Source organism: Thermobia domestica, chromosome 2, assembly GCF_964235325.1.
Source record: "Thermobia domestica chromosome 2, izTheDome1.hap1.1, whole genome shotgun sequence".
NCBI lineage: Eukaryota > Metazoa > Arthropoda > Insecta > Zygentoma > Lepismatidae > Thermobia > Thermobia domestica.
In genome coordinates, this window is record NC_137455.1 from 48,482,352 (window position 1) to 48,499,695 (window position 17,344).

General features: G+C 35.7%; 1 protein-coding gene across 1 annotated transcript in view; it reads left to right on the top strand.

The window, feature by feature from the left end:
* The first annotated feature begins 1,416 nt into the window (after positions 1 to 1,416).
* Positions 1,417 to 17,344, top strand: part of LOC145671791 (DNA (cytosine-5)-methyltransferase 1.S-like) — an 87,595-nt gene continuing 71,667 nt past the window's right edge. Inside the window, exons 1-6 of the mRNA XM_081741010.1 lie at positions 1,417 to 1,603; positions 6,092 to 6,248; positions 7,968 to 8,445; positions 13,400 to 13,604; positions 14,206 to 14,433; positions 14,862 to 14,980. Of these exons, the coding sequence (XP_081597136.1) occupies positions 1,551 to 1,603; positions 6,092 to 6,248; positions 7,968 to 8,445; positions 13,400 to 13,604; positions 14,206 to 14,433; positions 14,862 to 14,980 (1,240 nt within the window). The 5' untranslated portion in view covers positions 1,417 to 1,550. The remainder of the gene's footprint in view (positions 1,604 to 6,091; positions 6,249 to 7,967; positions 8,446 to 13,399; positions 13,605 to 14,205; positions 14,434 to 14,861; positions 14,981 to 17,344) is intronic.

Sequence of the window (17,344 nt, forward strand, 5' to 3'; positions counted from 1 at the left end):
ATTAAGGTTTTATACCAGGTATGTTATACCCACTGATGATTGAACCCGGAACACACGCATGGGTAGCATTAGCGCTAGCAAATTAGCTACGAAGAGGTACATCATACCATAATTCTGTCAAGAATGAAGGCAAAAAATAAGAACCAGAAACGACAGACTGTACAATAATTTCATACTATTTATTTCGAGACTTTCGAGACGAGACCCGAGACCGAGATCGAGACAAGCATCTGTTGACCGAGACGAGACCGAGACCAAGACGGCGTTTTTTGACTCGAGACCGAGACCTCTACTTCTCAACCGAGACGTGACCGAGACTGTACAAAGTCTCGTCTCGTCTCGTCTCAATACCATCCCTACACAAAATGTGCAAAGATTCATTGAACAGTCTGATAATTGTCACATGATTCGAATTGTCACATGTTGTTTGGAAATTATTTCATTTTTCAGTACACCTACTATAACATTTCCCACTTTCCTAACACTAACAGAATTACTTGTTGCACGAATGCTCACCCAAAATTTTTCCATTTTTATGGACCTAATGTGTGTTAATGTTTCTTCATAGCACTTGGGTATCTAATTTTTCGAAAGCGTTCACTCATCTGGAGGACTTAAGTTCATATATTTAGTAAGAAAATTTCGGAGCTCGGGATTGTTTATCATAGATAGGGGTATGTCAGCATGTCATTATGTAGCCTATTCTCTTCCCGATGTTATTTTTTTCGAGAGAAAGTAAGAAACAAATCGTTGTGAAATTTAGAAAAAATAACGGACAATTATTAAAAATATGTATTTATTACAAAAAAGTCCAAAATATTTATTTACATAACTTTTTTCAGAAAATATTTATTTTTATGTGAAATAAAATTTGTAATTTACACTTACAGACTCGTAAGTGGGATAATAAACTTTGTTTTGGGCTTGTACGTGTTTGGAAAAAAATATGTTTTTCCATATAAATCCGGGCCTTAATTATTATACATTGCATTGTGGAATGAAGTAACATATATTTCCGAAAAGTGATATGATACTATGTGCATTCAACTTACATGTATTTTTTTATATTGAATACTTTAATATTTCAAAAATAAAATACTTCCGCACAATTTGTTTCTCATTACGTATTTTAGAAAATTCTCCAGGAACGCGTTTCTGCTGTAAATTTTGTGAATTTCTTAGATTTTGGTCCTTTTCTGCGGAACAAACTCCGTACTATTGTGTGAATAGCTCTATGGTATTGAGTACTGGGGAAGCTATATTCTGTCTTCCTATCGTCTATTTGTTCTTTGTAAATGTACATTTTGGGAGCTTGTTTCCTAGTCAATTTTCGAATAATGAATGGTAAATATTTATTACGTTATTTGGCAACGCTGGTGTCACTTCTGATTGAACGAATCGAAATTTTCAGTGATTTGTATCACTTTTATATGTAGGTTTTTATCCAACAGTATTTATATTCAGTGTTTTGCGCGGGAAATTGCGAAGATAGATGTGTATAGTGATTGGAAGTTAAGAAATTGTTTATTGTGGATGTGTACAAGAGTGTAATGTCAATCATGGAGCCGTGTGAAATTGATATTCCTCTGGAGGTGAAAAGAAGGTAATTTCAAACTAGAAAAGTGTAGTTATGACCAACACACGCTCGTCACGAACGCCATTATTATCTTATATTTTCAAAACTTGCAATTTTTGAATGTAAAGTAAGAGGGTGATTATTTACAAATTTAATGTATTAGTGTATATATAAAGAAAAAAAATCATAGACCTAAGTAGGTGGAGTAAGAAACAATTTCGGTTAAGGTGTGTAGATCGCGTGGGCATATTGCAAATTAGAGGGGAAACCAATTGTACCGGTGCGTTATAATTTGCATTTATTAAGTTGAGGGTGATCATAAAGAGATGATCAAATATTAATTAACTGGTTATTAATAGAGTGTGACAGTCATTTTAATGGATACCGACATTTCAGATTACAAATCAGAAGGCGCGGACGATCCGTTACGAACGATCTTGCTAAGTATACAGAAATGTATTTTACAGTATAAGTATTTGCTCGATTTTATGTAAGGAAATTAATTTTTATGGAAGAGTTAATGGAAAAATAACCAATAAAAACTTAAAAACGTAATTAGTACGGTGATATATGACTGTCATCATGCGTATTTAGAATTGAACGTACGAGTTCTGACAAGTGACAATCGGGAGCCGTTTTTATATTGTAATTGATTTCAGTTTCATTTCATATCAATTACGATATGAAATGAATATAGGGTTCTGCTGAACTGCGCGTCATTTTAATGAACACTTTCTTGTTTGTGACATAAAGAGGGGGCTAGTAGTATGTAATAATACTTATTAAGATAGAAGTTATCCGTTGAACAAATATTAATTTGGATATAGTATACGTAAAGCCGCGTCTGTTTCCGAAGGAGCTGGACGCTCATACTTTTAGGGATTATTCATTGAGTATCTACGAACTTACCAAGGGGGTAACAAAGCGACTTTGATTTACTTATCGACTGATAACGAAAATAAAAAAAAAACGTACCTGTACTTTATATCTGCATGTGTAGTGCCCTTGTACTTTATCTATGACTATGTGTGTGTGGGGGGGGGGATTTAACGCATATCGCATGTTTTATGCACATGGATACTTCTTACTATTGCACTACGTAGAAAATTTATAATATTTCATGTAGAAGTGGTAATAGAACACAGAAGAAACACAGATCACGGCGTTCTCATGTATACTATTACCGCACGTTGTTTTATGTCTTCGTTACGAAAGTTCACTTGGTTTTCCACACATAAGTTACTATAAAGTTCATGTTCGGTAATCTAGAGATAATTAGTTAAAATTTTCATCACACTTTGCTTAAACATCAATTTTCGGTAACTTTAAATCATCCTTTTTTTTAGTGCCCCCCTCCGATCTCTAAAGTGTTACAAGAAAAAATTTAATGAATTTTACTATTTAATTCTTTGCAGTCCGATTTTTATGTCTCAGAAAGAGCCTCGTCGAATTATATTCCAAGTGGTAATAAGTGCAGATACTCTTTGCCAGCTGCTGTGGAAACAAAGAACTATCAGAAAAACCAAAATAAGTCAGCTGAGTGCAAATCGGAATGCAAATGATTAAATATATATATATATATATATATATATATATATATATATATATATATATATATATATATATATATATATATATATATATATATATATATATATATATATATATATATATATATATGTCTGTTCATAGTAAACGGATAAGGTTTATGATTGTTTAGCAGGTGTAATTCATCTGCACGCCATTATTAACTTCATCTGAATTTTGCATCAAATTTTTAATTCTTGTTACGACTTGTGTCTGATAAATAAATATCAGATAATACCTGAATTTCAGATGTCCGTTGTTCGATTTTTTTAAAGGAGTTGTTGTAATTTAATCTCATAAGTTTCAAGGAAATACAAAATACTACTTAAGTAAACTTATTAATGATTTTTCTTTTTTTTTTGGGGGGGGGGCGGGCGGAGAAAGTCTTCGGTCTATTTTGTCTCTAGTTTCTTGTCCATTTTGTTTTCTGAACGTATGATACCATGATGAATCTATTCTTTGACAGTAGGGAATGTATTTTTTTAATAAGCTTATTGCCGCAGAGTAAGTTCACTGTTTTTCAGGCTGAGAAACGTGAAATTTTTGTCATTCGTGAGGAATCATTGTCATTACCGTAGAAAGTGTTTCTTAAGAATTCTTCGTTCTATATTCACTTTACAGTTTTGCGTGTAAATACTGCGTTCGGATATATGCCATAAGAATTATAGTGTAAAGAAAACCTGTGCTAGCTGTCCAATAAATAGCATGGATGCTATTTAATCGAGTTAGGGCGGGGCACAGTTGGGGGTGGCAAGGAGATCTATCCGTAGGAAGTAGGCGCGTAAATAAGGAAGTCGCTAAAAGCACTAGGTCTGTCTTTTATAATTTTGCATCGATAACTATAAATAATAAAACCTTCTCTATGGACAACTTCGTACACTCAAACGAGGTACCTTTTACTGCTGACTTTCCAATGACCGTGCAGTTTTACTGCACAGATCCATAGTAGAAGTAGGAATAGTAGTAGGAACGGGTTAGAGCCCCTCCGGGGTTCGTTGGGTTCTGTTCTCGACATAAAATTGATTGAGATCTTGTGTATTGATACTTGCAAGAAGCATGAAAAAACAACCTTCTTCCTGCTTTCCATCCTTTCTTGCATTACTTGTCTTTATTAACTCCTCTTCCGTTTTTCACCTACATCATAACATTATTTTTTATTCACATCATCGTCACATAATAAACACTTAAAAGTCATTGTCGTACAATGTGTAGCTGCTAATGGCAGCATAACACAACAGTAGACACAGGTTACATCTGCATACGCTCAGGCCGTTAGGAGAACTAAGCAAGATGTGAGGGATGTATTAGGATTACAAAACTCAAGGTCATGGAATAAATAATAATAATAATAATAATAATAAAGAAAAATCGCATGCAGTCTAAATTCTCCATTTACTATTACGTACTGTAGAATGCAAATGCTACATTATCATTTTACAACAAGCTCTTTCTCAGCAGCTCAACTACCGTACGGGGGATGGACAATAATATCTTAAAACCTGAAAAATTTTACATTACCTTTATTAATAGCGAGTAGGACCACCTTTACCACCAAAGCAGCTGCAAGTTGTAGACACGATTGTGGTGGGGAACGGGTTCGCACCTGAAAACTAACCACGAGGGCTTAATGATATTGAAGTCTGGCAAATGTGGAGGCCATGGCAGATGTGACACTTCATTTTCGTGCTCACCAAACCAGTCCTGGACGATATGAGCTGTATGAACAGGGGCTCTGTCATTTTAAAACACGGCATTATCATCTGGAAACAGAATTTTGCACCATGAAATGCATCTGGTCACTCAAAACCGTTACGTAGTTCTTGGCAGTGACATGTCCTTGCAGGGTGATGATGGTTCCGGCAGAATACCAGGATATGGCTTCCCAAATCATCACTTAACCACCGACATGCTTCACTCTTGGTAACAGACATTTTGTATCGTGCGCTTGTACTGGCATTCTTCACACGTAAACTTGGCCAGCAGTTGAAAACAATGTAAAGGAAGACTCTTCCGACCATGTGACAATCTTCCACTGCTCCATTGTACAGTTTTTATGGGCGTTGCACCACTGTTTCCGTATAGCAGCATGGTCAACAGTCACGAGTGGTTTGGGAATTGCAGATCTGCCATAAATACCCAGCTTGTCTGCTTGTTTTGCCACTAACAGGGTTTATAAGCATTGTATTCAGCTCAGTTATGAGTTTTGGCGCTATTGTGATCTGCTTGGTCACAATCCTACCCAAAGTGCGTCAGTCTTTGTCACGCGATGCACGTTTGCATCCACGCTGGTGCTTCGCTGGTGAGTTTTTCCGTAACACTTGTAGGCAGTCATGATCTTCGAGATTGTGGCTCTTGATACTCCAAACCTTTCCGTTACTTTCGTCACAGGAGCTCCCACCATACGCACAAACTTTTAGCGCTGACATGATTCACGATAACGTGCATGAACCGGTCGCTGAATTGTGACTGGCCCATCTGTTCGATTTACCAGGTTGTATACCTAACAGGAAGTGCCGGTGACCACAGTGACACCTACCATTCAGACGCAAATCGTGTTTGAAAGACTACCCCTTTTATACCAGGTGTTCCCATATTTTTGTCTATTCCCTGTGCTAGCTTCTCTTCTAACAGTTGGAAAATAAATGTGAAAATGTCATCTGAAAGATTTCAACAGGCAAGTTAGTTTGTACCGTAGAATATATATCTCCCCAAGGAGATGTGAAAAATGAGAAACGGGCTGTGCTTCTTGAACCTATTTAAAGAATATGGAATAAAGGTGTAGTATTGTCTTACCGTAACAACATTCTTAATCGGTTGTAATATAGGACCAGAGTCGACATTCTTGTGGTGTATTATAGAAATTCTAAAATTAATAACTAATGTAAGGATAAATACTTGTACATTCCTAATATATTTCGTATATTGCAGTCTCGAAGAACTTGAAAATGATTTCCTGGACGGAGATATCACGAAGAAAGGTTATTACAAAAGAAAATGTAGAATACTTAAGCCGTGCTTACCGGAGGCTGGAACGAGAGAGATACAGAAACTATATTCTGAGTTGGAATCGATACATATAGTTGAGGTACGTACATATGTAGAGGCATTGTATTCTTGTTTGATATTGGAGATCATAGTTAAATGTCATGCACTGCTTAGTAATTGTACAAATAGCATTATAGCCGTCACCAGGTTATATAAGTAATTTTTGTGGACAGAAAAGAGTCTTTCATCGTTCACTCATACATATGCCTGAAACCTTTTTTAACTGTGAGAAGTTTTTAGTGAGTAACAAAGGCTACATGCATTATGTGAACTACGTATATGATAATTGTATTTTCTCTTCCTTGGGTCCTCAGTGTTTCTTCCTTACTCATTAATATGCAAAGACTACGTTATATTAGCACTTGGAACTAAGTTGTTTTCTTCAATTGCTTATGAAAATACTAGATCACAGCTGCGGCAGGCGAGAGCAGACTGCCAGTTGTGTGAACGACTCACCAATGCCAACCATATCGTTCAGGGAGTTTTGTCTAGAAGTTCCCACGATGAATTTATCGTGTACTCTTGCATTGTGGCCAGTGAACTGTGAATTAACACATTCTTTTAACATTTAATTTGCGTATCCATACAGGTGACTTAACCTAATTACATTTTAAAATCAACTGCCAACATTGGCCAGTCCGTCAGTTCAGCTTATACGTAGAACACCTGGATGCGAAGAGTTTTCTCTACGCATCGATATAGCTAACACGTTCGTTTAACTCAATATAAAGGGGCATGAGCTAGTAGCGGATCAAAGACTTATATAGCGGCTAGACCCCACTTAGTGAAGTCCCGGGTCCGCTGACCCTGTTCGTATAAGTACTAAAGGTCCTCCAATGTCTTAATTCTACATTGTGACTCCATGTATCTGTTCGGTCGTTATGGACTTTCCTCGCAGCAGCCAGGAACTTACGTCGTGGGATTACTTAATTTTACCCCACAGTGTTAACCCCCACGTCCATTAGTGAGTGGTGTGAGAGAAGTGTTTATGGCGAACCCCCAAATATATATGTGTGTGTGTGTCTGTGTGTGTAAGTAAGAGAGAGATACAAATCTGAAGGGCTATAACGTCGTAAAATGTGAAGTGTAATTTCCTGTTTGTGGAAATAATTAAGTGTCTGCATCCATATCAGTGTTTAGTGTTGTGATTGTTTTTCTTCTATATATATCAATATTTTTTCATAGTGCATTTAATAAATAAGCATAGTATCAGTTTATTTAATGTGTTTTCGTTGCATGTATGAGTGATATTTTTGTATCGTGATCTGAACGATCATCTGAATGTCCGTGAGGATTTCGAGACGAGACATCCGAACCTTTCGGTGCTTGATGCTCATCTCATTGTTGAGACCGGAGGGTGATCCGGGAAAAGTTCTGTAATTCCTTTTTGGAAATGTTCTCTGATGTCTTAACCAGGTAAGTTCAGGTCTCCTGAAAGTACTCGTTGGTGGGACAGTGGGGGGGGGGGGGGGGATGGGGAGATCCGGAAAGCGGTTACAGCATAATTTTAAGCTGATACTCTTCTATACGCATTCCCTTCATTAATTAAGTAATTACATTTTTTTTAATTAGAAATTTGTCCAAATGATGAACACTACAGTGATTTTGATAGTATTTGGTACTATTTAAATTGCGTCCGGTCTATTATTGAGTTGTGTGGTGTCTTGCAATAAGTTTTAAATTTGAATATTTATTTTGTTTCATCTTGTACTATGCACTTGCGACATTAATGAGAGAGATTAATACTTTTCATTTTCAGGATTCCTTGAAGCAAAAGCTCGATAGGTTTTTCGCTACTTACATATTGGTTGTCCATAATAGAGATGTTCCGGTTAATAGAAAAAGTTCTCATGAAATTGAACCAACTCTGAAACAGTTCCATAAAAGCCCAAACAAGAATGCAAATTTCGTTGCTAGCAAGGTAATTTCGTCTCATACCAATGGTTTATCTGTATCTAGTAATATGAATGATAATGATATTGATATTGAATTCGAAGATCTTTCTGTTGAACCAGCAAAGGAAGAACCTGTAAGACGCTCCGAAAGAGGAAGGCGTTCCACTGCGAGAAATGCTCATTTAATGAGTCCTACAAAAGTTAGCGACGGTGAACAGTCTGAAAGCAGCTACCGTAGTAGAACACACCGAGAGCCAAGAACGGCTCCTCCAGAGACTCCAGAAAGCAATAGAAGATCCACCTCAAGATTATCCATGGCAACACGAACTCCAGCGAAGCAAGGTCAGTTTTATTGGAAAAGTAAGAATATTTACTGATGTTTTAATTATTGTTTTCTGTCCTGTCACTTTGTATTACTCAACGTTCTAAACTTAAGCAATGTGTGATCTTAACTAATTCGGAAATGTTAAAAGCAGTTAGTTTTAGCATTCATGTAGAAAGATATTTAAACATGAGAAACTATTCCTGTAAGATCTTGGTAATATTAGTTATTTTGATTTGATTATTGATTTAAATTAAGTATATATCAGTCAATATTACAAAATTTCTTAATGAAGAATATGTTAGGTTTAAAATCATGCTTTAGATACACTTTTATATTTCGTAATAAATCAACTTTGTCGTCTAATATTGAAGCTGTTATTATTATTAAAGATGCTATATCATGCCATTTTTAGAAATGCTGTATTTCACCTATTTTCTGCTTTCACTACTTTTATATGATACATGTAAAAGATGGATGATCAGTCAACCATGAAATGCACAGGATTTAAGCAATAGCTAAATACAAAAATGTTAACTTTCAAGAAATGAATAGCTGAACAGCGCATTTTTTCGGGGTCATAAAAATATTACGTAATTGTACATCATTAAAAGGACTTTGGCGTAGTTAAAAAGAAAACACATTAACTTTTTCCAGGAAGAGAATTATAAATATATTTTGGGATTTGGGGGTGATCTCTTGTTCACGATGATAGTGGTTTAAAACTGTCTGATTTCTTCAACACGGTGGCCACTGGAGTGAATAACCTGGAAAGAAATACTCTGTATCTGTCTCCGCGTTTCTTAGTACTAGTTATATAGTGTGTATACCAATACTCATTAATTCAGTGGAAACATCTAAAGAAAAAAAAAAGTGCAGCTTACAAGCTTCCCCTCAGTCTGTCACTGGTGTGGCATATTTATTCAACTTATTTTTTCAAAATGATTTATTTCTACATGATCTAATCTACATGGAAGTACTAAGATCTTGAATCGTTACCGGTAACGCCGGATCTGTGTGAACATCATCGCTCGTTCTTACATTTTGTGTTGAAAATAGGACTTCATGAAGTCACAGATGCAGATCATGTCAGGCGTTTCCACTATTAAATGAGCTGTTTAATTCAAATAACTTGGAATAAAATTATCAGAAAAGAATTAAACCCAAATCACAACCTCATTACTTGATAACCTTTATTTGCACATTAAAAACGGGTCAGCAGTAGTACTCTGAATTATGAGCTATTCATGATTCTTCGACTACGCATTCATTAAACGTAATGTTTATTAGCAACTCTTGATAAGTCAAGCATGATTGTCGTTCAAGAAAAAAAAAACTTAAAACAACGTGTTTGTATTGTTTATGTATAGATCACGTACATGGCAAAATCATTGTGCTAAGTTGATTATCTAGCAATGATGGTTGTATGTTTATTACACATAATTTGAGACCGATTCAGCGTTATAATTTTGGAATTTGAAGCAGCTTTAGTAAGCTAGATAGTCGGACTTAAACCTGACACTTATTAACAGGACATAATTATATCGATCTCCGACTAAAACAGCATTTCACTTTCAATAGACATTACGAGATTTAAACTCGTTGTCACATATGTATTTGACTTTAGAACTAATTAATCACAATGAATGTTATATACAACGGAATCAGTATTTTAGATTCTACTTCTTACAAATTGAAACATACAGTGTGTGTAAAAGGGAATGAGTATTGCATAATTATGTGCAAATTCGTGTGCAGAAATTATACACTGAACATTAATAAATTACCCAATAAAAACATAATTACCAAAATAACCTTATATCAGTAACATAAATAACAGTGATCAAGAAACTCGGATAAAATTCAACAAATAAGATAAAAAATATATATTACATACATCCACGGAATATCTCCGGGAGTTCTCATAGCTTTGGTTGGTAACCACAAACAATTTAACAGCGTAAAGATTAACAAACAGAAGCGGAACCAAAGTGGTTCGTAATAAACTTACCAGATGACGTTGGGTCATATTTCGCCCTCAGAACAGTTCTGATGCGACGCGGAACGGAATCATAAAGATCGAAAATGGTAGCAATTAAAATATTTCACCATTTGGCGTGCAATGCATTACCGAGTTGTGTGAAAGAGAATGAAGGCGGAAATTTGCGCCGGATTAGTCCCTAAAACGGACCACAGATGTTCAATTATTTTCAGCTCTGGGGATTCGGCTGGCCACAGGAGTTCATCTTCATCCCACTCCTCAAACCACTTCGCAACAACTCCAGCTATGTGAATGAGCGCATTACCATGGTAGACTATAGTGTCGTACCTGGGAAACATTGGACCTTAAAATGGCGAGATTATCACTATCAGTGATTAGATTGGTAAGCGTCTGAACAAGACCAGTGACACCGGGATATTGCGGCTCTCAGCGGCTAAGACTGCAGAGCATGCGCTTCTTTGGGTGTTTGCCATATACAAACACGATCAGTAGTTTATAATCCGATATTTTATCCGACAATATCACACATTTCCAGTCAGCGAAAGAGTTCTCTTTCCAGCGGTTTTTACCTGTGCAACCTGACTCAGTATGTCCATGTCATGTGCCTTGCGGCGGACTGAGATTGTCGACAAGGCTGTGGGAAATGCTGCTTGAGTTCGACCCTCACTTGCCCCAGTTTCGTACGCGGTTCTGAGTGATAATCCGCTTTAATGCTGTGCGGGACATAACATTGGGAATGTTCTTCGACCACGATTTCTTTTCACCGATGTGGTTTTATAGGCCGCCACGACTTCGGACACTGTCTCTCGCGACACATCCAGCACGTATTATTTACGTCACACTCAAACCACATAAGAGAGCGCCAACAATTTGCCATGTTTTTAAATCTGAGGCCTCATTTTACACTATCGCCGTCTGGTCAATTTACTGCCGTTGCACATTACGGAATTTGCACTACACATACCACCAATAGCTTGGCGCTGCGATAGCCACCTGACTATTGCTGAACCATACATCGTCTGACGCTTTTTTTTTTTTTTTTTTCATTCCAGGTATTTACATTAAATTGATAAGTATTTGTTAGATTGATGAAAATGAAATGCCTGCTTCGGCGTCTAGTAGTAAACTCACTACAGCAACACAATACATGGATAGACTAAAGGCATGCGTTTAACGTCACAAACTCAGTACACGTTCAGCAAACAGGGATGTAGCCTGACGGTCAGAAAGCAGTGCGTTGTTGAATACATTTGTATGAAAGTGCTCTTCGGAAAACACAATTATGAGTGATTTTTCTTTGCGAATTCATATTGAGGTAAACCACCAGTTCGGATCATTATAAAGTTCATAAAATGGAGCTCAAACTTGTCCGCAAGCACCCATCATTGGCTGACAGGCAGATGCCCTCAGGTTGCACAACAATTCATGCCCACATGCTACTCAAAGGACAGTGAGTTAGTGTGCAACCCTTCCTCATCCACCATATTCTGCTGACGTTTTCCCCCCCGGACTAATACCTTTTCTGACATCTCGATCACTTATTGGAAGGGAAGATTTTTCCTGACCGGACGGTGCACCGTTAGACATTTCACCACGGAATCCAATCGTTGGCTGGGCGATGGCTTAGTGTGTGGTTTCAGATGGCGATTGTTTCTATTAACGAGATTTTGTACGTATTATTGTTTTGGCTTTGGAAATGAGACACTTAGGGTGGTCATTTTATACGCACCAACCTAATACTTTTTTTTTAAATATATACAAGTACCTAACTGCACTTAACTTTTTAAGATTTGGAGATAATTTTAGATTGTGGAGTTTATAGTGAATTTGACTTCCTAATTTATGGTAACGCATTAAACTGAATTACGAAGCTAAAGATGGATTTAGAATATTTCGTTCCAGGATCTGCACGCTAATAAAGGTTGTTTCTAACTTATATGCAGAAGTAAAAAAATACTTTTTTTTAAAGTAAATAACAAGGAATCAGCCCAGTTTTTAAAGCATATTCATAATTATTTCAAGGCACGCAGACGAGCTCACTAATTAAATAAAGTATGCCTAATGAAATCCATATCTTGTTGCAATAATTATTTTCTTATTGTTTTTAATATGCCTGAATGTTACCGTGATTATACTAGTTTGCAAAACTTTAATTTATGCAGTTTTATATCTAAAATCATCTCATAGCAATCTTAGGTTGCATGCTTCAAGAAATTCTTTAAGTAGATGATCAGGTGTACGCGTCATTTCTGGTATGTTATCTTCTAGTATGGATATAGAGCTTCTAAAGGAGAGAAGTGTGTTGTTTTAATTGTACAATAAAACCACTTTCGACTATGAGTTCAGTCTAAACACAAAAGATTTAAGGGAATTACGTCAGTAAGTGTTACATTTAATTTAGTACATACATAAACTTAAGGGCCTTATGCAAAGTCGTTTTTAGCGCTGTATTAGGAAATTGACTAACTCATGATGCTAACTTTCGTATTTAGAAACATGTAAGTGAAGTTAACAACATCAACATCGAAAAAGGCCAACCACGACTTTACCTAGGGATGTCCAAACATTGTAGGAGAAATCAATATAAGAGAATAGGACTCACTCGTCTTGATTTCTCCCAAAGTGTTTCGACAACCCTGCGAAAAAGTCGTGGTTGGCGTTTTTCGATGTAAATCGTTGTTAACTTCATTTACATGTTTCTAAATACAGACGTTACCATCACGTGTTATTCAGGCTCTTAACACAACGCTAAAAATGACTGCATAAGGCCCATAAATTTTGAAAGAATTAATGTATATTTTTAGCCTGAAAAATGTTTTCCATTTTGAACGTAGTATATTTATCCCTAGCAACCTGATATGTTAGTTTGTGTCTAAAGCAGTAATTGCATAAAGGTATTTATTTTATTTGAAGTATTTATATTAGTTTAATTGAAGATAATTTATTTATAATTGATCTTATTATTCCTTCAGATCAGATTGTAAGTCCACCTTCGAGACGAGGACGAAGAAGTGCTACAGGAACAGATACTTCTCAGCAGCAAACAATAACAGCTATGTTTTCTAAGATGTCAAAACAGAAGATTGTAGAAGAAAACCATATCAAATATGAAAATGATTTCGATGACGAACAAAATAGTAAGAAAAAGAGATTGGAGAAGACTAAAAAGGATGATAGGTAAGTTCTGTCAATTACGAGGGGTTTTCGAGAAGTAACTACTGAAAATTCAAACTACTCAAAGCAACTACTGACTCAGAGTACTGTATTTTAAGTTTTACATGCTACTCTTCTCTGTTTAAGCTAGAAGCTTTGAGAAATTAATGGTAACTTTTCGACAGTAGTGCCAGATTTTACTGAGAAATTAATTCCAAAGATTTTGCCTAGAATAGAAATAATTATTTTTTTCATGATACGTAAACAATTTAACATTAGTAATTACAATAGTCAAGTCAAATCATATTCTTTCAAAAAAAAAAAAAAAGTAAACGAAACTTTTTAAATTGGAAGAACAAATCTAGTAATTTCTGTCTCCCTCTCTCTTTAAAAAAAGTGTGTCTATTCCTTGTCTTGTTCGGAAGATGTCACTCATACTCCTTTCGGTGACGCGCATACTGCTTGTAAAAGAAAGTATTCAAAGTACAGTATTGGCTGTGTACGTGCGTTTTATATGAGAAAACTTGCAATGGAGATACAAAAGTAGTTGGGTTGTGGGCATTATTTTTAGTGATGATGCTGTAGAATTATTTAATTTATCAAATTTCGTTCTTTACTTTTCCAGCAAAGGACTTCAGTCTTCAAAATCCCCTAAAAAAGGCATTCCATCACGCTGTTCTCATTGCCGTCAGTCTTCAGATAACCCTGATCTTCAGTTGTATCAAGGCCATCCAGAAGGAGCTTTGGAAGAAATTATTGCCTTGACAGACGCCCGAATGTCTGTTTTCACAGGGAAGGAGGATGAAATTAACGAGCATGATCTGAGGCCTCAACAAAAACTGACAGCGTTCAGGTAACTGCATTTTTCTGAGCATAAACTAAGTATACGAATAGGAAGAAGATAGGGGAACTAAAGAGATTATAAAGTTCGTTTCAAACTCTCCCTTGTTAAGTCCGAGTCGCTGGTTGGATAGTCTTGTAATTACAAGCCTTAGAATTTTCTAAAGCAGCTGTCCAGGTTTCTAACTTTTAGGAGTTAATCTGCATTGTTAAGTGAATAGAGAAGACAATTTTATGATGACGTGCGGGATACAGGAGGCGAAGGTGTGTCAGTACAGCGAACAAATTAAGTTGCATATTCAATTAATTTGTATTTTAGTTTGTATTCATTGTAAGTAATAGGTATGCATTATGTATTAACGATATATTTTCGTTAACAGTAATTTTTTTCGATACAAAACATATATTTTCTTAACTTAATTTTCTTTGTTCCTTTTCCAGTATTTACGACAAAGAAGGTCATCTGTGTCCCATTGATACAGGACTGATTGAAAGTAATGTGTTATTGTATGGATCAGGATACATTAAATCAATGTTTGAAGATGATTCAGATCCAGAAGGTCAGTGAAGATATTATATTCTTAAAATTTTTTGGTAGATAATTGATACATAGATTGTCTGAGTTTAATTTTTCACGTGTTGCTCACAAGGTTCACGATATGGTCTAAAGCCAGTATGGCGTCCTTAGTTACCGCTCTTTTCTTTCAGTCTCCCTCCTACTTCTTCCTCTTCCTGTCTGGTGAGTTGTCAGAGTAACCATTTACAGTATACAGGGTGTTTCAGGGAGAAAGGGCAAGACTTCGGGAAATGGTTACTGTGACTCTTCGTTTGGGAATTATTATAAATTGGGTAATCATTGTTGCTATCCAAGTCCTTTAAAATATTTTTAACTTCTTAAATTTCTCTCAGTACCTTTCCGTCCAAAAACACAACCGTCACGTGTTCCACAACTATCACGTTCACGTTGGAAAGGCCATTCCACTACCTTTCAAATACTCTGTGTCTTAGCTCTGTAGAATAATAACAGCGTGAGGAATAAGCAACATAAAACCAAAAATGGTTCATGACATTTAACTTTCAAACAGTTGAGAATAGGACTCATGTTCATATGAACTTTTTAGCGGAGACTCACCTATACTACAGTTTCCTAAATATTGGCATTTCCCCTTGAAATATCCTGTATACTATACGTATGTGAGTTTAGTTATGATTTCTTGGTAAATAAATCGACACTTATTTGATACTTACTTCAAAATAAAGATTCATTTCTCTAAAAAGAATGACGGAAATATAAAACACGAAACAGCTACAATTTAGGTATTTATATCTCTAAAACTCCAGAAAATGTATATGCTTGTCCTCTGGAAATAATGCAGTTTACCAGCAGTTATCAATACAATTAAAGCTTTCTGTTCTCCCTGTCATTGAATTTACGAAGTCAAATGTTAAGTACACTAAGTTAGGTAGGTTACCTTTGTGTTATTGGTAACGTCTAAGTTCTGGTGAAATTGGTAATGCCAGAGAACGTTGATTCACATATTGCTTTGTTGCATTCAAATGTGTTAACCAGTTCAGATAGTTGGTATGCAGTTTTGAAAGCAGAACTTTTTAAATATTTCCCGGAAAATTGTCCCTACCTACGATGTTCTGCCTTAGTAAATGTTCCTTCACAACCAAAGCAATTTTCTTGGACGGAAGGGAGATTGCTCGGGATGAAAAGTACTTCATTTTTCTTCAGAATCAATCATAGACACTTCCAGTTGCTTCAATTCAGTTATCAAAGCTAGACTTGCAGCTTACTGTTAATAATGCGTATGTGTTTATAAAACAGCTTCAGAAAATTTTATGAGAACTCGAAATAATGTCTGAGAATAATGTGAGTTCTTTTCAGCATTGAAATTAAATGAGACGTGAATGAATTCGTAGGTTAACGTAGGGTCCCATCTACATATCCGGACCGGAGGACGTGGGGTCTGTACCATAGATCGAATACAGATATTCTTCGGAAAGGAAAACTTAAGTACTAGACACAAGGAAGCTCGAATTGACTGATTCTTCGACTTGGATTAACGTACTCTACATCTTAGTATGTTTTCTCCTCTGTCTCGGTTATTAACAAATTACTGATAAAAGTAACAAATAATCTTTAAAAGCAATTAAGGATGTGAATAACGTACATAAAGCAGGATATGTTTGAAAACCACGTGTAGTTACAGAATACATGAAAACACCACACAAAGGAACAGTATGGTTTCTTGTTAATGTTTACATAGAACACTAAAAACTATATTTAGTGTAAATTTAACACTTAGCCTACTCAGATGCAACACACACTAAAATAGGTGTTCTAAGCATTTGATTTTGTTTTATGATCACTGTATGAAAAATTTTATATTCATGATGAGATAGAGTGGAAAATAGGAATGATATGTTCATTAGGAGATAGGGGAAGCAAGAAACAATGTGTACAAATCGTCGGTGTATGTGAAAGGTGCGAGGAGACAGAAAGAAAGAACACTTACTACAGAAGAAAGAAGAAGCGTAACAAAACAACAAAATAAAACAAAAAAAGTTAAAAAGAGAAAGTTGGATGCACAACTGAAAGACTTATAGGCGCAGGAACGTTTGAAAAGGGGAAATGATTTTAAATATATTTAGAAAATTATTGTGCGAACTTGATTTGCCATTTGATTTTTTTAGATAAATAAATAAATAAAATAAATATACTCATAAAGTTGTATTATAATTCAACCGAAAGTATTGTAGCATACAAGTATTACTGATTAGTTTCTGAAACAGCTTTACTATTAAACACTCGTTTGTGGACCCTCCGCACTTAGTAAATGACTAATATAATCTGTAAAACATGACACACACACACACACACACACAAAAAAAAATCCATCGTTAAAATTTCAAATCTT